Here is a 24,103-nt window from a genome sequence, read left to right on the forward strand (position 1 = left end):
AAAAAAGAAAATTACAGACCAATATCACTGATGAACATCGATGCAAAAATCCTCAACAACATACTAGCAAATCAAATACAACAATACATTAAAAAGATCACACACCATGATCAAGTGGGATTTATTCTAGGAACACAGGGATGGTTCAACATCCACAAATCAATCAACATGATACACCACATTAACAAAATGAAGAATAAAAATCACATGATCATCTCAATAGATACAGAGAAAGCATTTGACAAGATACAGCATCCCTTTATGATAAAAACTCTGAATAAAATGGGTATAGAAGGAAAGTACCTCAACATAATAAAGGCCATATATGACAAACCCACAGCTAAGATCATTCTCCATGGAGAAAAACTGAAAGCTATCCCTGTAAGAACAGGAACCAGACAAGGATGCCCACTTTCACCACTCCTATTTAACATAGTACTGGAAGTCCTAGCCAGAGCAATCAGGCAAGAAAAAGAAATAAAAGGGATCCAAGTCAGAATGGAAGAAGTGAAACCGTCACTATATGCAGATGACATGATTTTATATATAGAAAACCCTAAACAACCCACCAAAAAACTTTTTAGAAGTAATAAATGAATAGGGTAAAGCTGCAGGGTACAAAATCAACATACAAAAATCAGTTGTGTTTCCATACACTAACAACAAAGCAGCAGAAAGAGAAATTAAGAAGCTGATCCCGGGCTGGCCCCGTGGCTTAGCAGTTAAGTGCGTGTGCTCCGCTACTGGCGGCCCGGGTTCGGATCCTGGGCGCGCACCGACGCACGGCTTCTCTGGCCATGCTGAGGCCGCGTCCCACATACAGCAACTAGAAGGATGTGCAACTATGACATACAACTATCTACTGGGGCTTTGGGGGAAAAAAAAAAGGAGGAGGATTGGCAAGAGATGTTAGATCAGAACCGGTCTTCCTCAGCAAAAAGAGGAGGATTAGCATGGATGTTAGCTCAGGGTTGATCTTCTTCACCAAAAAAAAAAGAGAAGCTGATCCCATTTACAATTGCAACAAAAAGAATAAAATACTTAGGAATAAATGTTAACCAAAGAGGTGAAAGATCTGTACACTGAAAAGTATAAAACATGGTTGAAAGAAATAGAAGACAGAAAGAAATGGAAAGATATTCTGTGCTCTTGGATTGGAAGAATTAACATCATTAAAATGTCCATACTTCCTAAAGCAATCTACAGATTCAATGCAATCTCTATCAAAGTTCCAATAACATTTTTCACAAAACTAGAACACAGAATCCTAAAATTTATATGGAACAACAAAAGACCCCAAATAGCCAATGAATCCTAAGAAAAAAGAACAAAGCTGGAGGTATCACACTCCCTGATTTCACAATATACTACAAAGCTATAGTAACCGAAACAGCATAGTATTGGCACAAAAAGAGACACACAGATCAATAGAAAAGAATTGAGAGCCCAGAAATAAACCCACGTATCTATGGACAGCTAATTTTTGACCAGGGAGACAAGAACATACAATGGAGAAAGGCAAGTCTTTTCAATAAATGGTGTTGGAAAAGCTGGCGAGTCACATGCAAAAGAAAGTAGACCCTTACCTTACACCATGCACAAAAATTAACTCAAAATGGATTAAAGACTTGAATGTAAGACCTGAAATCAGGAAACTTCTAGTAGAAAACACAGGCTGCATGCTCTCCAACATTGGTCTTAGCAGCATATCTTCAAGTACCATGTCTGACTGGGCAAGGGAAACAACAGAAAAAACAAACAAATAGAACTACATCAAACTAAAAAGCTTCTGCACAGCAAAGGAAACCATCAACAAAAGGAAAACACAACCTAACAATTGGGAGAAGATATTTGCAAACCACATATTTGATAAGGGGTTAATATCCAAAATATCTAAAGAACTCATACATCTCAACAACAAAAAAACTAACAAACCGATTAAAAAACGGGCAAAAGATCTGAATAGACATCTCTCCAAAGAAAATATACAGATGGTCAACAGGCACAAGAAAAGATGTTCAACATCACTATCATGGAAATGCAAATCAAAACTACAATGAGATATCACCTCACTCCCGTCGGAATGTCGGAATGGCTATAATTGACAAGACAGGAAACAAGGGTTGGAGAGGATGTGGAGAGAAGGGAACTCTCATACACTGCTGGTGGGAGTGCAAACTGGTGCAGCCACTATGGAAAACAGTATGGAGAGTCATCAAAAAATTAAGAATAGAACTACCATATGATCCATCTATTCCACTACTGGGTATTTATCCAAAGGACGTGAAAACATGAATGCGTAAAGATACACGCACCCCTATGGTCATTGCAGTGTTATTCACAATAGCCAAGACTTGGAAGCAACTTAGGTTCCTAGCAAGGGATGAATGGATAAAGAAGATGTGGTGTATATATACACAACGGAAAACTACTCAGCCATAAGAAACGATGAAATCTGGCCATTTGTGACAACATGGATGGACACTGAGGGTATTATGTTAAGCAAAATAAGTCAGAGGGAGAAAGTCAAATACTGTATGATCTCACTCATAAATAGAAGATAACAACAACAAATAATCACATAGAGACAGAGATTGGATTGGTGGTTATCAGAGGGGATGGGGGGAGTGAGGAGGGCGAAAGGGGTGATTAGGCACATGTGTATGGTGATGGATTGAATTAGTTCACTGGTTGGTGAACATGATGTAATCTACACAGAAATGGAAATATAATGATGTACACCTGAAATTTATGTAATGTTATAAACCAATGTTACCACAATAAATAAAAAAGAAATCTTGAACTTTATTTAAGAGGTTTATTGTTGGCAGTGTTATTGGTTATTGTTTTTCTGAAACTATTTTGTGTTTATTGTACAATCGTATAAAAATGAAATAAATTGATGTCGAGAACCAAGGTTTTCACTGCGGGATAAGGAAAAAATATATATGGAATAAACAAATTATGTTTTTCTTTTTTTTTGTGAGGAAGATCAGCCCTGAGCTAACATCCATGCTAATCCTCCTCTTTTCGCTGAGGAAGACTGGCTCTGAGCTAACATCTATTGCCAATCCTCCTCCTTTTATTTTCTCCCCAAAGCCCCAGTAGATAGTTGTATGTCCTTCCAGTTGCTGTATGTGGGACGTGGCCTCAGCATGGCCGGAGAAGTGGTGCATCGGTGCGCACCCAGGACCCGAACCCAGGCCGCCAGTAGCGGAGTGCGTGCACGTAACCACTAAGCCATGGGGCCAGCCCCAAATTATGGTTTTGGGTTATTTTTTATTTGAATTGAGGAATCATTATTAACTCATCATTTCATTTTTTTCTAGCTCTGTCTATAAAAAGGCCCAGAAGCAATGTTACTCCAGTAATAATGAGCACACTTCACACTCAGTTCTTTGTTTCTAAATACTATTTCCCATTCAAAGAAACCAGGGCTTCTTACAGACATAGCTGGCTCCAGGTCTGGAGCAGGGAAAGCAAAATGTGATATTGAGACACCCTGTGTCAGATAGCAACGAAGAGCTCAAGATTAATGGGGCTATGTCAAAAGGACAAAAAACACGGAATTACAAAAAGATTCTAAATCTGTAGTGATACTCAAAAAAAGGAGGGAAGAATCTCTTCTTTAAGAAGAACGTCAGGAAATAAAGAAAGAAAAACAGAAAGTGGAAGAAATAATAGAAAAAACCCCCCAATTTTTCCACCTTCAATATATTACTTGATTAAGGCAAGTATCATCAATAGATGCTAAACCCATGGGATGAAAGATTGTTGGGAAGCAGGGCATGCACAAAATCTCCAATAATCACAGATTATTAATTATAAGGGGAAATAACCTTAACAATGAAGAGAGCTGTGGTCATCACGTTAACCAAGTGATCAAACTCTGTACCACCAATTGTGGGACAACCTGACATTATGTACTTCCTGATGTGATAGAACAGAACAGCAACAATGGCACATTCCAGCCAAAAATGTTTAAGTGGAGTCTAATCATGAGGAAACGACAAAGCAGATCCAGAATGTGGGACAGTCTGCAAGACAATTGGCTTAGACTCCTGAAATGTCAATGTCATGGCTGGGGTTGGGGGAAGCATACATTCTGTTCTAATTTAAACAAGGTGAAGAGACATAATAAGGAAATGCAAGCATAAATCTTGATTGGATCCTGAATCAAAAAAAGAAATGAAAACAGGAATAAAAGGCATTCTTAGGAAAAACTGGGGAAATTTAAATACAGACTGTATACTGGAATATATTAGAGAATTGTTCATTTTCTTACATGTGATAATAGTATTGTAAATGTAGAATATCCTTTTTCTTAGGAAATGCATGCTGAAGAATTTAGGAGTGAGATGTCATGATGTCTGCAATTTCTTTTCTTTTTTGATCTATTTTTTCCCCAGTTTTGTTGAGATATAATTGACAAATAACATTGTATTAGTTTAAGGTATACAATGCAATGATGATATATATATTGTGTAATGATCACCACAATAAGTTTATTTAACATCCATCACCACACAGTTAAAAAATTTTCCTTGTGATGAGAACTTTTAAGATTGACTCTCTTAGCATCTTCCAAATATACAATATACAGTATTGTTGACTATAGTCACCATGCTGTACATCACATCCCTGAACTTATTTGTCTTATAACTGGGAGTTTGTACCCGACCCCTTCACCTGTTTACCCCCACCCCTCACTCCCACCTTTGCAATCACCAATCTGTTCTCTATTTCTGAGTTTGGTGTTTTTAGATTCCACATATTAGTGAGATCATACAGTATTTGTCTTTCTCTCACTTATTTCACTTACTGTAATGCCCTCAAGGTCCATCCATGTTGTTGCAAATGGCAGGATTTCTTTCTTTTTTTATGGCTGAATAATATTCTGTTATATATAGATATACCATAACTTCTTTATCCATTCATTCATCGATGGACACTTAGGTTGTTTCTATATCTTGGATGTTGTAAATAATGCTGCAGTGAACATGGGGGTGCAGGTATCTCTCTCAGATAGTGATTTCATTTCTTTAGGATATATACCCAGAAGTGGAAGTGGAATTGCTGGATCACATGCTTTTCTTTCTTTTTTGTTAGGAAGACCAGCCCTGAGCTAACATCCGATGCCAATCCTCCTCTTTTTTGCTGAGGAAGACTGGCCCTGGGCTAACATCCGTGCCCATTTTCCTCTACTTTATATGGGACGCCGCCACAGCATGGCTTAACAAGTGGTGCGTTGGTGCGCGCCCGGGATCCGAACCGGCAGACCCCAGGCCACGGCAGTGGAGTGCGCACACCCAACCGCTTGTGCCACCGGGCCGGCCCCTGCTTTTATTTCTTAAGAATATAATTTAAAAAAATTTTTGATTTGCATATTTATATCTTTATTAAAAACAAAACTGTGACATTGTTTTAATATCTGAGTTTTGAATTTTTCACTTACTATACTGTAATTTCCTACATCATTAAATATTTTTCTAAAACATGATTTTTAATGATTGCATAGTATTCCACCATATGAATGAATCATAATTCATTTAATTTCCTTTTGCTGGGCAGTTTTTCTCCATCAATAACACTGAGCATCCTAAAAAAGTGTTTTTTTATGATTCAGTCTGATAGTTTGTTCTTTTAATGGAGTAGTTAATTCATTCTATTTATGTCTCCTACCCCTCCCATGAATATGTCTGGCTTACTTCTGGTCATTAAAGTTTAAACTTTCTGGTTTTTAGACCTCCTTGCTGACACCTTTGGTTATATGGACTGCAATTTCTTTCCTCCATATACACTTAAGTAGATGTATGAAAACTGCATCGACTATTTAACTTGTCAATATTTGCTATTCATTAAAATGTGAATGTGTCTCAAAGGGTTGCTGGGAGATTCAAAGACAAGAATTTAAGTGCTTAGCGTAGTAGGTGGCACAAAGTTACATGTTTAATCAATGGTAAATATTTTACTTGAGTAGTGGTTATTTGAAAGTTTAAAAGAAACAATATTTAACCTATTTTTTCTTTCTCATTAAAAATTTTAAGAACAAAGGAGTTTTTATCAATTTTCCCCTGTGTAAGATAAGAAATTTAGCATACTTTTATTTCCTTTAATTTTTAGTTTTTGTTGATAAACAAAACTGATTATAATAAATATTTTTAAAGCATGACAAATATTTTATTTCAAAGTCCTGTTTATATTTACATGAAGATTTATAACTATTCCAAAAATAAATCAGCTAAACAAAGAGCTAAGTCTAAATAATTTGTTCTGCAAAGTACCCCTTGAATCCTTAGAAACATACAGACTTAATCCTCTGTACTAGTCATTGTTTCTTCTGTATTACTCTTGTACTTTGGATTATATTTCTGTTATTGCAGGGTTGACATTGTTTTCTTATTTGTTTACCATTCTACCTCAAAAGGCTATGAGTTCCTGAAAGGCAAGACTCTTGTCTTATTCTCATCTGTATATTCCCAGTGCTTGGCACTCAGTTGTAGCTATTATTAAGATATTACTTTCTCTGTGCCAGGCACTGTCTTCAGCGATTTACAGGTATTATACACTTAATCCATACATTACCATGGGGAAGGTATTATTAATCTTTCCACTTCACATTTTAGATAACTGAATCACAGGAGATAGCAATAAATGTCTGATGGAATATGGTTTAAACTCCATTTTATTTAGCTTAGGAGGTTAATTATCTTTCTCTTTGTCTATTCTAAATAGTATTGAATTTTTATGTGCTTGGAATACTTTAAACTTTCTCGATGGATTTTTGGAGGGAAGAATAGGGCAAATCTAATTACACATTTGTATTTAATATTTAGGAATTAAACAAGAGTTTTTGGTTTAAGACAGTGGATTGAACACCTGTGTCTGTCTTCTTTTCCTCCTAAAACACCAGTAAAATTACCATAAAAGGATTTTTAAAAAATGACATAAACTCACAGGGATGAAGAGAATAGACCACATCATCAAAATTTTAGAGGCTAGAAAGAAGACAGATGAGGGGCCGGCCCGGTGTTGCAAGCAGTTAAGTGCGTGTGCTCTGCTTCAGCAGCCCGGGGTTCGCTGGTTCGGATCCCGGGCGCGCACCGACGCACCACTTGTCAAGCCATGCTGTGGCGGCGTCCCATATAAAGTGGAGGAAGACGGGCATGGATGTTAGCCCAGGGCCAGTCTTCCTCAGCAAAAAGAGGAGGATTGGCAGATGTCAGCTCAGGGTCGATCTTCCTCACAAAAAAAAAAAAAAAAGAAAGAAGACAGATGAGTGATAAGTGACTGATGGGACATGAGAAAACAAGCCTAAACCAGTAGTGGTGAAAGCTGAGAACCAATCAGATTTACACTTCAGAATTCTCCAAAGTCTCAGGATTTGGGGCACCAGGAACGTGGAAGTAGAGGGTGAAGGGGAGGGGTGGCTAAAATAAGAAGGACTGGTTGAAAGTCTGTTTAACAAACCTTCAGATCCTCCGATTCCCTTCCCATTTTGAGCAGCCTGGTAAGCACCCCAACCCCACTAAAGAGAAGACTGGAGATTTAATCTTTTTTTTAAAAATTATTTTGAGGTCATATTAGTTTATAACATTGTGTAATTTCAGGTGTACATTATTATATGTCAGCTTCTGTATAGACTGCATCTTGCTTACCCCCAAAAGTCTAGTTTTTATCCGTCACCATACATATGTGCCCCTTTACCTCTTTCACCCTCTCCTGCACCCCCTTCCCCTCTGGTAACCACTGTTAACCTGCTAATCTGGTCTCCTTATCCATGTGTTTATTTTGGAGATTTAATCTTTGAAGAAGGTAAAACACAGGCACAGATGGAAGTAGCGACAATATACCAAAAGCTGGAAGATTACATGAATACACGCAGATTGGCAAGCTGCCTTGCCACACTCGGCTCCCACAGTGCTGGCAGCCAGCCCTTTAGCCTACATGAAGATCAGACGAGTCTTTTCTGGGGAATTTTACCAGCTCAGGAAGAAAGACTCTAAGATACCAACGTTGGAAGTTCTCCAACTAAATAATTCATCTAGATTACCCTTCAGTGAGGCTCCCTATGAAAGCCCTCCTCACATTTTCAGAGCTCCCAGATAGCTCTGTAGTCTCCCTTAGAAGACAATCAGTATCATAAAGACAAGAAGGATTACTAGACTTGTGAAGAAAGCCTCTCACACTTAAGAGAGTGAATAAAAACAAACAAACAGAGGAATTAGGAGGCAACAAATTATGGGGAAGAAAATTTCCAAAAAAAAAAAAAACCCCAAAACCTGTGATGTCCTCAGAGAGATAAGAAATGGCAACTAGGAAACAAGAATAGGATAGTATAAAAGGAACAGTCAGGGAGCAAAAAGAGCTCTCGAATATCAGAAATGTGAGAAGAGAAATGAAAACCTCAATAGGATTAAGAGACAAAGTTGATAAAAAACCTCCCAGAAAGTATAGCAAAAAGGCAAGGAGATGGAAAATAGGAGGAAAAAAAAAGTCAGAGGACGAGTCTAGGAGTTCTAATAAAATAATGGCAGTTTTAGTGAATGAAACAGAACAAAACATGTGAGAAAAAAATAATCAATGAGCAACTTCCAGAAAAATTGCTAGAACTGAAGGACACATGTTTCCAGACTGAAAAGGCCTATCAAGGCTCCAGCACCATAAACCAAGGTACCTCATTGTGAAATTTCAGAACATAGTGGATGACAATAAAAAACCCCAAAACAAAACAGGTGACAAAAAAAAAAGTTCAAGGATAGAACGGCTTCAGATTTCTCAATTGTAATATTGTAACTAGAAGGCAATGAAATCTTGCATAGAAAACTGAGAAGGAAAAAGACTTTCAATTTAGAATCTATATCCAACGAACCTTAAATCAAGTTAGATTTAAAAAAGACATTTTTAGACGTGTAAGGTCTCAAAAAAGTACTCTTTCTCAGAAAGCTATTGAAAATGGTTCCACCAAAAAAGAAGGACTACCAAGAAAGAAAATTATGGGGTATAGGAAATAGGAGATCCAGGACTGATAAGAGGTAAAGGGAAGCCCCACGTGAGTGTGAAAGGAATTCTGGGATGGCGGTATTTTCAGGCCTGGAGGAAACCAGTCCAGACTGCAACGAATTCGGAGGCTGTGAGGAGGTTCTTCCAGAAGATGCAAGGAGAGAATCCCTGATACACTTATACATCCCGAGAGCAGATTTATAGAATCAGAGTTGAATTAACGATAAGTACATAGAAAACTATCCAAATAACAAAATAAAACAATTATTAACTGCAGGAAAGTAGGGAAAGCAGGAAAGGAAAAGTAAGCAGAGTTTCCTACAAGGTTCAGCTGTAAATTGTGTCTGTAGACATAATAATGTAACCAGTGAATACTGATCTAACCAAAATTATGACAATGGAAGGTTGGGAGCTAGGAATGGTGCCCATAAGTCGGAGGGGGGAAAAACTAATTCTAATTTTTTCGGAGTGGGAAATTAATAAATACCTAAAATGGGAAAATCAAGATGTAGCAAGGAATCAAACAGTCCTCCAAGATTTGTTACTGTTACTGCCTCAGCCTGTTTAATTTTTTCTCCATAGAGGCAACCACTTTCACCTCTTTAGCTAACTATGTACGTCATTTGCCTGTATGTTTCTGCACAACAAACCCATACTATCAAAAGTAATTCTGTATATCTCTTCCTTGAGACCTTGATGAGCCTAGCTAATGATATACCTAAATATACTTGCAAGTTTGGTTTTCAGATTCTGGAAGTCATAATAAGTAAACCTTTCTTTTAACAAAGTGATCTGACTGTAGTAACACAGATTACACAACTTCTTTAGTCTAATCTTGTAGTAAAAACGGAATACACAGGGCTGGCCTGGTGGCATAGTGGTTAAGTTCGTGTGCTCCATTTCGGCGGCCCGGGGTTTGCGGGTTTGGATCCTGGGCGTGGACCTAAACACCACTCATCCAGCCACGTCCCACATAAAAAATAGAGGAAGACTGGCACAGATGTTAGCTCAGCGACAATCTTACTCAAGGAAAAAGAGGAGGGGCCGGCCCCGTGGCTTAGTGGTTAAGCGCGCACCAACGCACCGCTTCTCCGGCCATGCTGAGGCCGCATCCCACATACAGCAACTAGAAGGATGTGCAACTATGACATACAACTATCTACTGGCGCTTTTGAGGGGGGGAAGAAAAAGGAGGATTGGTAACAGATGTTAGCTCAGGGCCAATCTTCCTCACTAAAAAAAAAAAAAAGAATACAAGATAAACCTATATAAACATTTAATAAAAAAAAAGAGAAAATACACAAAATGAAGTACACAGAAATAAGCTTAAAGTTATCTGCATTAAGCTTAACTCACAGGATTCTATTACCAATAAGCAATAATGAAGCTCCACTAAAAAGATGTGTAATTGTCATTAGTAACTAAGGGCTCAGTATTTTCACAAGATAATTCCAGCAGACATTTAAAGATCAGATAATTTCACTACTACTTAACCTATCCCAGAGTCTAGAAAAAGAAGAAAAATTTATAAATTCCAAACCTGACAAAGGTTGCACAAAATGAAAACTACTACCCAATTTCATTAATGAATATTGTTATATAAATCTTAACTAAAATATTAACAAATAGAATCCAAAAGCATATTTAAAAATGATAGCATCATGACCAAATAAAGTTTATTCAAAAAATGCCAGGGTATTTCAATATTATAAGATCCCTGAAAATAATAATAAAGCTATGGAGAAAACTAGTAAGATCATCTCTCTAGATACTGCAAAGATATTTGACAAAACTCAACTCTTAAATAACAGTATTTAAGAAAACTGAAATGACTATAACTTAGAAGCATTTCTCCTTTGCCAAAAAAATAAAAGCCAATCAAATCCTTAATATTAAATATTGAAACTGTAAAGCCTTTTAAAAAATCCGCTAAAAATGTAATAGATATAAGATACAAGAACGTGAGATACTAGTGTAATGGGAGTGACTATTTTTGAGAGGCATTAATACTGACATTAAGAACTATTATGCTTTTATAGTCTCCAAGTGTATGCTTTATATATTGCAAACACTTACTATATTATAGTTGCACCAATGGTGAGGTATTAAAGAGATGTTAGAAATCATCTCTTTTGTTTGGTTAAACATGCTGCAACCTGTTAATGAAAGTATTCAATGTTATATGAAAATAATTCCAGGAGGTATATTTCCAGCAACTAGAAAAATACGTGGGTGTGGTTGTGTATCATATCTTATGGACAGTCTTACGAACAGTCACACATAGAATGCCTTTACAAACAGAACCCCAATCTTTTTTTTTTAATCTATAAAAACTCATTTGGAGAACCATTCTTTTTGCAATCTATCTTATCTGTCTATGTGCTTGCAGTGCCTCCTTTATTATTCCCCTCTCACTCTTCACGCCAGAACTCAGTACTGGTTTCCTTTGATATTTTCTAGGGTGACGGCAATAAGATTTGTTAAGTGAGGGGATCAGAAATTCTAATTCTCCAGTCACCTGGGTGGTTAATGCTTTAATTTGCATAAAAACTGTGTTAAAATTCACTTCACATAGGCAGGAGGAGAAAAGGAAATGACATCAGAGGTGCTTTGCTAAAGATCAGAGGAACTGCAGCTGTGGCCTTCCCATTCATCAGGTATTTAGCTAGATCTGCCACTTCAGTGATCGAGTAGACTTTTTAAGGATGGCTGTCTTACAAAATTTAGAACAATCAACAAAAGCTGTCGGATTGACTTTTCTTCCAGAAATTAAACTTAGTTCATTAGAAAATTCCTGAAAGTTACATCCAGAATCAAATCCTTGCTGAAAAACCTTGCTAACTTTCTAGTTTGTACCAGTGTTCTCAGTGGGTATTATCTCTAGCTCTATTCTGTTTTTTTCAAAATTGGCAAGTAGACAAGATCAACTGGACATCAAATGCTTGGGGACTTAAGTAGATTTTAACCTTCTGTTTATGGAACTTCTGCTTAACAATGAGTATTCTGGTTAATGTTTAAAACAATTGCGTTTTACTGACTTACTAAAAATGGAAACTGGAAACCATGGTCACCACTAAATTAAATGTTTTATTCAGATTTTAGCATAATTAGAATTTATATATATATTTTTTTTGCTGGGGAAGATTTGCCCTGAGCTAACATCTGTGTCAATCTTCTTCTATTTTGTAGGTCGGTTGCTGTGACAGCACGGCCGCCGACAACTGGTGGAGGTCTGTGCCGGGGATCTGAACCTGGGCCGCTGAAGCAGAGTGTGCCGAACTTCACTGCTAGGCCACCGGGCCAGAGTTTATATTTTGAGAAAAGATTATTTACTAAGTCATTTTTAAAGAGTGTGTCTGTTTTTGATTCTTGTGTTAGTTTTCCCCCAAACCTTAAAACAGATAGATTCCCATACTTAATTTACCTTAATCAGAATGCTGTAAAACAAAAATTAAATGGAATTCAGACAATGTTGAGATCCTTGGCATCAATTCACTCCATGAATCTAAGAGAGTATTCAGCTGAGGGGGGCTAGTGACAGGATGCTGGCATGGCGGAGGCTTTGGGGCACTGACATTGTTGGTCTTTGATCTGAATGCTGACTATACTTGCTCAGTTTGTAAAAACTCAGATGTTGCACATTGATGAAATGTACACTTTTTCTGTTTGCATACTTTAATGAAAAGCTTAAAATATGGGGTCTGTGGACCGGCCCCGTGGCTTAGCGGTTAAGTGCACGCACTCCGCTACTGGCGGCCTGGGTTCAGATCCCGGGCGCGCACTGATGCACCGCTTGTCCGGCCATGCTAAGGCGGCATCACACATACAGCAACTAGAGGGATGTGCAACTATGACATACAACTATCTACTGGGGCTTTGGGGAGAAAAAGGGAAAAAAAGGAGGAGGATTGGCAATAGATGTTAGCTCAGGGCTGGTCTTCCTCAGCAAAAAAAAGGAGGATTGGCATGGATGTTAGCTCAGGGCTGATCTTCCTCACACACACACACACACAAAAAGTGGCCTGTTCATGGCAGATAGGTGGTAGTTAACTTCCAAGGGCTGGGGGGCTGGCCTGGCGGTGTAGTGGTTAAGTTTGTGCGCTCCGCTTCGACAGCCTGGGGTTTGCAGGTTTGAATCCTGGGTGCGGACCTATACATGGCTCAAGCCATGCTGTGTTGTCATCCCACATACAAAATAGAGGAAGACTGGCACAGATGTTAGCTCAGTGCCAATCCTCTTCTGCAAAAAGAGGAAGATCGGCAACAGAGGTTAGCTCAAGGTGAGTCTTCCTCACCAAAAAAAAAACATGAAAAACTTCCAAGGACTGAATATTCTTAATCTATAAATTAGGTATAGATCTAATATCCATGATTCTGTGATAACTGATAAACCAGTACTGTGATTCCCAAATTTCTGACATCGAAGACTCAGTGAACCACTTACTGTCTTTACTCCTTTCATTCACTTGGCCTAGGGCTGGAGTGTGATGGGGGAAATTCATTATTGTCAAGGATACTTTCTGAAGAAGTAATAAGGTAATGTTTGTTTTCCTTTGGTGTCATGAGCAAATTATATGAAATACTATCATATTTTCAATAAGAGCATCTTAAAAAAATTGCTCAGAAATTAGTTGGTTTATAAATTAAATTTTGTAAATCACTGGCAGAATGGAAAAAAGGGAACACTGAAAAGGGGCATGGAAACTCATTACTTCATTTTCTCTTTCTCATTCACCTGTTCATCTACTCGCCTCTTTGTAGATATTTACTACATGTAGGATAAATATTCAGTGCCTTCTATGTGCCATGGACTGGGGATATGAAGATGAATCTGGTATTGGCCTGTGTCAGAGAATGGCTAGCCTATCATCAAATCTGTTTCCTCTTTTTCCTGGGCACGAAGTTAAACCATATTTCCTGGCCTCCCCACAGTCAGTGGCGGCACATGACTGAATTTACAGCCAATGCAACAGAAGACCTGGTCCATGAAAACCTCCCATGCAAGATCCCTTCCATGCTTTATCCACCTGCTGAACTGACTGAGGTGAGCATGGCAACCTTGAAAACCAAGTATTGAGGACGGTGGAATCACAAGATGGATGGAGCCTGAAACATTACTCGCAGGAGGGCCATTTGCAAATCAGGAAGCTTCTTGGACTTTATGTTACTGAGAAATACACTTATTTCATGTTTGAGCTATTATACATTTCTGGGTAGGTTTGCTATAGCAACTGGCATTAACTAATACTGTGAACCTAAGGAGAGATTACCTTTTAAGGAGATACCTACCTACACACACAAAAATTACAATACAATTTAATAAGTGCTATAATAAAATAATAAGAGTTATATGCAAGTTAGAGGAGGCAGCAGTTAATTCTGCCTGGAAAGGGTTCTTGAAGTACGTACCATGTGAACTGAGGTTTGAGGAATGAATAGGTAAGAATTTATCAGGAAGACAAGTAGGGGGAAAGGCGTAATACCTAGTAGAGGGGAAGGTATGAGCAAAGGCATGAACATGCATAACGTGCCCAGGAATATTTGCATAAGGCTAATTGTGTCTGTGAGGGGAGTGGTTTGGAGCCAGACTGTGACATGGTGAGTAGAATAAATATTATCTTTTTTTCTTTTTCTTAGCTCCTTTTATAAGCAGCTATTGAAAGAAAACATAAATTGTAGTTAATGAACAACTCAACCAGGGTTAGGCCAAGTTGCTGCGGTTAACAATAGTATTTGAAACATTATCTTGTGTGCAGTGCGAGTTATTCACGATTTCAAGGGGGTCTGGGGTTTCAAGTGACATGGGGTACAAAGGGCAGCCTGGAAAGGGGAGAGCCTGGAGACAGGAATATTAAGCAAGAAGTAGTGGTAGTAGCTACGAAGAAAAAGGGACAGCACTGACAAACATTTCTGAGGTGAAACTAACCTGATTAGATGTGGCGAGTGCAGGGAGGGGGAGTGATAAAGGTGAAGAGGAGTCAGCTGCTATCTTAGAAGAAAAAATAAAATCTTAAGTACTGAGAGAAGTAGATGTTCTGAAATGGGAAAGCAACTACAGATTATGGCGGGGGAGAGGAGAACCACAATTAGTTCAGTTTTAAAATTACTGTGTTTGAAACACCTTTTTTTTTTTTTTTTTTTTTTGTGAGCAAGACCAGCCCTGAGCTAACATCCAATGCCAATCCTCTTTTTTGCTGAGGAAGACTGGCCCTGGGCTAACATCCGTGCCCATCTTCCTCCACTTTATATGGGACGCCGCCACAGCATGGCTTAACAAGTGGCGCGTCGGTGCGCGCCTGGGATCCGAACCGGTGAACCCTGGGCCGCTGCAGCGGAGCGCGCGCACTTGACCACTTGCACTACCGGGCCAGCCCCTGAAACACCTTTTTGAATCCCTCAAATAGGTCATGGTGGATTATGGGTCTGGCCTAAAATGTATTTACTTTAGGTATGGGTTATCTTTCGGAAGTGAGAGCATCAGAAAGCCCTAAATTTAATTGACGGGTAGATCCCTAAACCACTCTAGCAGGGAATGCTAATCTATTTTTTTAAATTTAAATTTCATTTATTAAAAAAATGATAATGATATAATTCAAACAAATAAATAAAAAATGGTGGATAGAGTGAAAAGTCTTTCTTTTACCATTTCTCAAGCAACCCATTTTCTCTTCCTAGAGTAACCAGTCATCAGATCTTTTGTATCCTTCCTGAGACATTCTTCACTCAAACAAGCAAATATGCAGAAATCTTCCTTTGCCCCTTTTTATAACATATATACACAGACTCCTCCCCTATAACACATATACTCACCCCTGCCTTGCCTGGTTAAAGGACATTTACTTACCTTAGAGTGGCACCCTCAGTCTTAATCATATCTCCATCTTTCAGATAAACATATTGTTGCTCTCCATCTCCTATAATTTCTTCTCTGTGAGGATTCCGTGGGAGTTTTTTAATGCAATATACAGTATCTAGTCACAAAATATGTAACATATATTAAGTCACACTTTAATGATAATTCAGCCTTTTAAGAGATCGACTTTCATAAAGCTAACACTTGTGAATGGTTGCAAAAAATATTAACACTAAGAGACAATAAAAATGGGATGAATTATAGCAGCATATCTCTGGGATGGTAACTATTTCTTCTATCTCAACAAAAGGGTTTTTTATTCTCTCATGCCCCTCTAGGTCTACATAAAAGCCTTTAAGTTTTTCTAGTCACTCCTATTTTATACAAAAATTTGGAAGTAGTTAGTTCTTCATAACCTCAGCTAGCTTTCATATCAAGATGGGTGTTGAAGAGGCAGTAATATAGAACCTGGGAACTTTTCTCTATCTAGCTGCCTAACATAGAGTAAAAGAAGTCATGGCGTCACGGCAGTAGTTAATAATAAAAAAATGATAGCATAAAGTTCTTTCCGTGAATGCTTAAAGGAAGCCCCAAACCCAGGGCTAAGATATTAAACTATTGAAATAAATTTAACCCATACTACCTCTCACTGACACAAAGAAAATCAATTAATTAACCAATCAATAGCTGAGTGCCAATTATCTAACCAGTGTACTATGTATAGTGAATATAAGTACCATGACATTGAAGTGCTTAAAAAAACTGCCATAGTTGGGGAAATAAACTTACAAACGGGAAATAATTAAAGAACTATAGTCAGTACCATTTAATGAATACTAAAAGAACAATTCAGCTAATACAAGCAACAGGAGTTTAGAGAAAGGAGAAACAATTAGGAAAGGATACGTAAATACAGAACTGGAGGTGTGGCTTACAGGATGAACAGGATGGGAAAAGGTACAGGGAAGGACTTGTAGGTAAGACGAAGAGCATTAGTGAAGGCGTGGAAATGAGAACGAGATGCCGTATGCGCAACAACGTAATGCTACCAACTTGTCTAATGCCAAACACTGGCTGCTAAGAGTGGAGATAAAGTGGGATAAGTAAGATGAGCTCAGATCATGGAGGGCCTTAAATAGCCTTTCAGAGAATAAAGGAATTTAAACTTTACCATATGTGGCCACTGTACGCTCTTTAATAAGAAAATGAAATAGTGTTAACAGTCAATCAATATGGCGGCTATAGGTGGGGAGACTGGAGGGGGAGAGATCAGAAATACCAGGTGGCAATGACTATAATAACCCAGCTGGAAGGTAATGAATATTAGGGCCAAGGTGGTAGTAATAGAAATGTGGAGGGAGAAAAAGACATTCAGAGAAAAACTGACAAGGCACAGAAATCTGGCTAGTATGGAGGATAAAGGAGACAGAAATATTGCAAATATAATAAAAATAAAACAAAACAACAGCAACTGGACCTTCCTTCTCCAGCCCTAAACTCCATTATTTTGTACCCTAGAGGCTGAAGCAAAAAAAAAATATGTTATTCTGGGAAATGACACTACATAACAAGGCTGTCTTCATTATAGAGTGAGATGGTGAGGTTTTCTTGTTTGTTTTTATTTTTACTCTGCATAATTTTGTCTTTCAGTAAAGAAATGGAGGGTTTTTTTTTTTTTTTGTGAGGGAGATCAGCCCTGAGCTAACATCCATGCCAATGCTCCTCTTTTTGCTGAGGAAGACTGGCCCTGGGCTAACATCCGTGCCCATCTTCCTCCACTTTACGTGGGACGCCACCACAGCATGGCCTGACAAGTGGTGCGTCGGTGCATGCCCGGGATCCCAGCAGCAGAGTGCGCGCACTTAACTGCTACGCCATGGGGCCGGCCCCTAGAAATGGAGGTATTATATTTCTAGTTATGAGACCTTTGGCAGACAATTATTTCAAAAACTCATAATTATCTCAAAATTACAAAACAAATGTTACACTATAAAATAACCCTGTGTCAGTTTTTAAAATTATGTGCAAATATGAAAACACAGATCCTATTCACAATAGCGATCTATATAGGCAGGATGGAGGAGGGCATGCTGAAAGCAATCATATAATAATTGTTATTACCTTTTTTTTTTGGGTGAGGAAGACGGGCCCTGAGCTAACATCTGTGCCAATTTTCCTCCATTTTGTATGTGGGTCACCGCCACAGCATGGCTTGATGAGTGGTGTAGGTCCGCGCCCGGGATCCGAACCTGAGAACCCAGGCCGCTGAAGTGGAGCACGCTGAACTCAACCACTACACCACCAGGCTGGCCCCTAATTGTTATTACTTTTCATAAAAGCTTATTGAGATATAATTCACATACTACAAAATTTACCCTGTTAAAGTGTACAATTCAGTGTTTTTTTAGTATATTCAAAGAACTGTACAACCATCACCACTATCTAATTTCAGAACATTTTCAAAACTCCTCAAAGAAACTGTGTACCCAGTGATAGTAACCCCCTATTCTCTTCTCTAAGTGCCTGGCAACGACTTAGCTACTTTCTGTCTCTATCATATAATTATTTTAACAGGAGGAAAACATCAGTCATTTGTTAAGGTTTGAATATTGGATTATAACATCATTGTTAATGCTAATTATTTAAGCTGATACAAACACGTGATATTGTTTACGTATAATACTTTCTAATAAAAACACATTCTAATTGAATAGCGTAGAAGCAAACATTTGACTCTTAGGACTCGGATGTGAAATACGTGGCAAAGACGCAACTTCAGCTGCAAAATAATAATTATCAGATAAAATATATTTTACAAGATTTACTCAAAAACAAACCAGAACAAAACACTCAAGCAGCCTGGGGCTACATAGTTCTCATGTCTAATAAAATTCTGGCTCCCTGTAAGCCACTAGGAGTTCCCAAATTATACACTGATTGTATTTTAAAATATTGTAAGTAGGTTGCTTTGGAGTTAGTGTATATTTCCATAGAAATCTTATAAATGGCATTTGTAATTTTGATGCGGCCTGTAAAAACATAGGTTGTTTAGCATTGTAAAGTAGTTGAAAAATTTCTGCCATACTAATAATTAAACAGAATAGTAAAACAATATGGAACAAAGAAAACAATAATAAAACAAAACGGAGGGGCTGGCCTGGTGACACAGCGGTTAAGTGCGCGTGCTCCACTGTGGTGGCCCAGGGTCTGCAGGTTTGGACCCTGGGCGTGCACCGATACACCGCTTGTGAAGCTATGCTGTGGCGGCATCCCATATAAAGAGGAGGAAGATGGGCACGGATGTTAGCCCACGGCCAGTCTTCCTCAGCAAAAAAAAAGAGGAAGATTGGCATCAGATGTTAACTCAGGGCTGATCTTCCTCACAAAAAAAAAAAGAAAAAGAAAAAGAAAACAAAATCAAACAAGAATGCTAGTGATTAAGGATTCAGATAGTGAAGAAATACACAGAACTTTTGGGGGTTGAATCTGAAAGGTACCTCTGTACAATTTCAGTGCTGAGCAACTCAAGGTCTGCAAGCAGCTGACTGGCTTCAATAAAGTTCAGAAAGAAAGACAACAAGCTACTTCTCAAATAAAGTATTAAAATTTTAGTGGCTATAAAGCGGTGTCAAATTTCTCGGCTTTCTTTAAATCAATGCAATAGGTAATCTATTATACAAATATTCATTATTTTGTATAGTACCCAAAACTATTTTAATTTTTAATTTAAAGAAAGTGGGTCAAATGTCCACTAACTGGTGAACGGACAAATAAAGTGTGGTATATTCCCACCTTGGATTACTACTTGGCGATAAAAAGGAACAAACTACTGATACGTGAAACATGGGTGAACCTCAAAAACATGCTGTGTGGAAGCAGCAGAGCGTGATTCTGTGTGTTTCCATTATGTGAAATTTTAGAACAGACACAACTAATCTGGAGTGAAATAAAGCAGATCAATGGTCACTGGAAGTGGAGGGGATCACTAGGGAGTGGCATGAGGGGACCTCTTCTTGGGGTGGTGGGAGAGTTCTTTATCTGACTGGAGTGGCCACATAGGTGTTTACCAAAGTATACACTTCAAGTGAGTAAATTTTATGTATGTAAATTCAAGCTCAATAAAGTTGATTTATGAAGGAGCAAAAGTGGGCCATGAATATTTAAATTTTTCAAATTGACCTTCGTGCTAAAAGAGTTGACCAAAGCTCGTTAAGCACCCTCAGCATAGTTTTTTATTTCACAAAATTTAACGAGTAGTAGGGGCCGGCCCAGTGACGTAGTGGTTAGGTTCGCACGCTCTGCTTTGGCGGCATGGAGCCCACCACGCCATGCTGAGGCGGCGTCCCACATACAGCAACTAGAAGGATGTACAACTATGACATACAACTACCTACTGGGGCTTTGGGGAGAAAAAAGGAAAAAAGGAGGCATACTGGCAACAGATCTTAGCTCAGGGCCAATCTTCCTCACACATACACACAAAAATTTAACGAGTAGATAGACAAGAGAAAGAAAGATGAGAAGTCAGACTGAAAGAGAATGATTTCCCGTGGCAGACAGTCCCCTTGGACTGGAAAAAAGGAGGTAAGAGGGTAAGACAGGGTAGACAGTTTTTTATAATGGGCAGCCTGGTGATACCGAGTGCTATAGCTGAGAATATCTTGGTGTCCCAATTGTAGTCTCAAGGCCTAAAGAGGAGATACTTAAAAAAATGTTTAAAAATATTAGTTGAACGCACATGTGCACTCCTTTTGTGAGTGCACGGTCTTGACCTCCTTGTCTTGCATGTGCCTTGAACATGCCAAGCACACCCCCATTCCAGCGTCTCTGCTCCTGCAATGCCCTCTGCCTGGTACACTCTCCTCTCGAATACCTGTATGGCTTACTCCCTCTCCCTGTCCACCCTGGATATAACAGCCACTGCCCTCCTCCACTTTAGTCTCTCCTCCCTTTTTCTTCACAGAACCTATCACCATCTGACCTACTATTTATTTATCATTTACCTCCCCTAATAGAATGAAAGCTCCATGAGAGCAGAGTCTTTGTTTTGTTGACCGTATAGCCCTTGTGCCAAGAACAGTGCCTGGATATAGCAGTCACTTGAATATTTGTTAAAGGAATGAATGAATAAATGAATGAATAAATGAATCTATGTGCGTGATGGTGGGATGAGGGAATAAGGAGAGAGATGGTAAAGTGTCAGTACTGAGTAGGTTTCAGGGACAGAGAATTATTATTACAATGATCTTTCACCAGTATTTTAGCATATCATAGTAATTGCCTTAAAGTTATGGAAGACCTGAGATCACGTTTAGAATGCGCACGATAGCACCTACCTCACAGTACCCACGTGAGGTAGTGCCTGGCACACAGTAAATGCTCAACAGTGGTTAGTTACTATTAAATCTGAAGTAGAAATTGTCACACAGACTAAATTAAAACTGACCTTCAACACTGGGTAAAGGGGAAAAATAAGAGGAAAAAGAGATTTGAAATAGAAAATAGGACTTTCCCTTCCCTCCTTTGTTAAAATTGGGGATAGTACTCAATTTATATTAATTTCTAAAAGTACAATTTAAATATAAGGTATTCATTCAGTAAGTGGTTTACTAGCCTACTTAGCTCTGTCACTGAAATAAATTGTTCTGAAAACAGTTTTCTTCAATGAGCTTAATGAATGTTTTCTGTTTACCATTACTGATGCTTTTACAAATATCTCTTATGCCTCCAGTATGATCACGGTGCCAATGAGTCACTATGATTTCCTGGATTGCTGTGTTAAACTCAGTCAGAGCCTGCTTTAAACAGCTGATATATTCTGGAACTGCTGGTTCTCCAGTGTCAATGAGGATTCTCCTGAAAATTAAATGGAAGATAATCACACAATTAGAACACAGAGTTAATAATGGCATATTTCTCACACAGATAATTTTTACTACATTTAAGAAACTGCATAAATTGCTTTGCTTTCAACATGCTTGAAAACCAGGTATACGTTACTTCAGCTTAACTATAGTCATCCCCTTAAGAAAGTTCTTTGAAAAAATTTATGGCTAAATGTAAATCTGAACAAGGAATAAAATCAATAATATTGCACAGTTCCATAGCACTTAAAATAAATATGGCACTGTTCCAAGGATCTTACATATTTAAACAATTGTATTCCTCATAACAACAATTTAAGGTAGGTATTTCATTACTATGTCCGGAAATTAGGTAACTTGCCCAAGATTACTCCGCAAATAAGTGGCGGAACCAGCATTCAAACCTAGGTATTCTGGCACCAGAATATGTACTTTTATCCAGTCTGCCTTTGAGATCTTTTACAACATCCTCAAATGTCTCATAGATATGAAAGAATTTGATTCATTGGTATCCCTGAAGAAACCTAGTCTTCTGCACTACATACAAAACTTACAACTGAAGTCTTACATTGGCTCCCTTACACATGAAAATGAAGGTAGCAGGGAGGCCTGGGGGGAATGTCCGAGCTGCTTTATTTCTTTACTCAGACAACCCCGTTAGTTATATTCTTCTGCTTGTGGTTCTGAACCTTCCTTATACTTTGTCTGCCCTTCCTCACTATGTTATGGGACGATGGTCTTTCTCTAGGAAGTTTTCCTGAACTAAAGAAATAAGGGTGACATTTTCCTCCTCAAGGACCAATTCACAAACTTCTTAATTCATGCAGTTTCACAGTCCAGGGGAGAGATTAGTCTGATGAAAAGTCTGAGTCATTCATTCATTTATTAATTAATCACTAACTGTTTATGAATTATCTACTATATGCCACGCCTTTCTTGCGAGACAAAAAACCCTGTTTACATTCTAGGGGAGGATGGAAAGGAGGAGCTGTGAAAACAAACAATAAGAGTGACAGATAACAGAAAGCATTTTGTAGAACATTAAAATGAGGTAAATATGATAGGAAGTAACTGGATGGCTATTTTATATTGGATGGTTTGTTTCCCTAACCCTTTTCCCCAAGACCACAGCCACGGGGAGGGCAGCGGCCTTAGGATCTACTGGCTTCTTCTACACCTTAAGTTCCCTAGAGTAGCGGCTCTCCTTCCCAAGTACACAGTGTTATAACTGTCCTCTCTGGAGACAGGGAAACCAGGCCAAAGGGTGAGGTACACGGTCCTGTTGGCAGTGGAAATGTAAGGAGGAGATTGTTTAAAGAACATTTAGGAGGCGCAATCAATAGGATTTTACTAACAACTGAATGTGGAAGGGAAAGGAAAGAGTTGACAATTCCGAGCTTCCTAGGTGGGACAATTGGTATGTCAACCAAGATTGTAAACACTGGAGGAAGCAAGTTTGAGATGAGTTTGGTTTGGGTCACGGTGCATTCTGATGACACTGCCTGCCATCTTCCCTTGCTTTTTCTCCATAGTGGGATATTATGTATTTACATATTTATTTGTTGCCTATTTCCACACCCTCCCCCATCCTACAAATTTAAGCCTCACGACTGCAAGAATCTTGTGTTTGATTCTGCCAGAGCCTAGACAGTGGCATGTCTAGATGATAAGTATTTGTTGAATGAATAAATAAGGCAGTAGCTTTATTTTTATCTTATTTAATTAACAAAACAATTCTGAGAGTTTACTCTCATTGTACAGAGGAGGAAACTGAGCCTTTGACAGGTTTACATATAATATATTAATTTGCGCAATGTCACAAACTTTAGTAGAGGATATAAATGAATCCACATCTTTCTAACTCCAATGCCCATTTTCTTTGGCTACGAGAATTACTTCAGCAGGTTCTGATGGATAACTTTAGGTAACGGGTTCTTAACCTTTCTTATGTCTTGGGCTGCTTTGGCAGTATGGTGAAACCTATGGACCAGTTGCAGAATAATGTTTTGGAGTGCCTAAAATAAAATATATACGATTACAAAATAAACCAATTTTACTGAAATACAGTTATCAAAATAAAAAAACTTATGATGCAGTACTACATGTGCTTCCTTATTATGATATGAAGTAACAAGATCAGCACCAAATCTTATAATGACTATAATTTCTAAACAGTGATGAATATACATACTATTTTGAGATAACTGTCATGACCATAATATGCTATGAAAATATTAGACAAAAAAAGAAAATGACAGGTATTGCTGTGGTTACTATGGTTACACACTATTACTACTATGGTTGGTTGTCTATATTCACAATTGAACAAAACGTTAATTTCCAGTTTGAGCTTAACAGAGGTATAATTTTTTTCTGCCCAGCT

General features: G+C 38.3%; 1 protein-coding gene across 2 annotated transcripts in view; it reads right to left on the bottom strand.

Moving 5' to 3' along the window:
• The window catches only part of LACTB2 (lactamase beta 2), a 42,884-nt gene that overhangs the window by 12,982 nt on the left and 5,799 nt on the right, over nt 1-24,103 (bottom strand). For both annotated transcript variants that reach the window (XM_058528867.1, XM_058528866.1), the window contains exons 2-3: nt 21,549-21,712; nt 15,848-15,974 (exon numbers count right to left, since the gene is read on the bottom strand). In XM_058528867.1, the coding sequence (XP_058384850.1) occupies nt 15,848-15,974; nt 21,549-21,712 (291 nt within the window). The remainder of the gene's footprint in view (nt 1-15,847; nt 15,975-21,548; nt 21,713-24,103) is intronic.

This window comes from Diceros bicornis, chromosome 33 (genome assembly GCF_020826845.1).
Source record: "Diceros bicornis minor isolate mBicDic1 chromosome 33, mDicBic1.mat.cur, whole genome shotgun sequence".
Classification (NCBI taxonomy): Eukaryota; Metazoa; Chordata; class Mammalia; order Perissodactyla; family Rhinocerotidae; genus Diceros; species Diceros bicornis.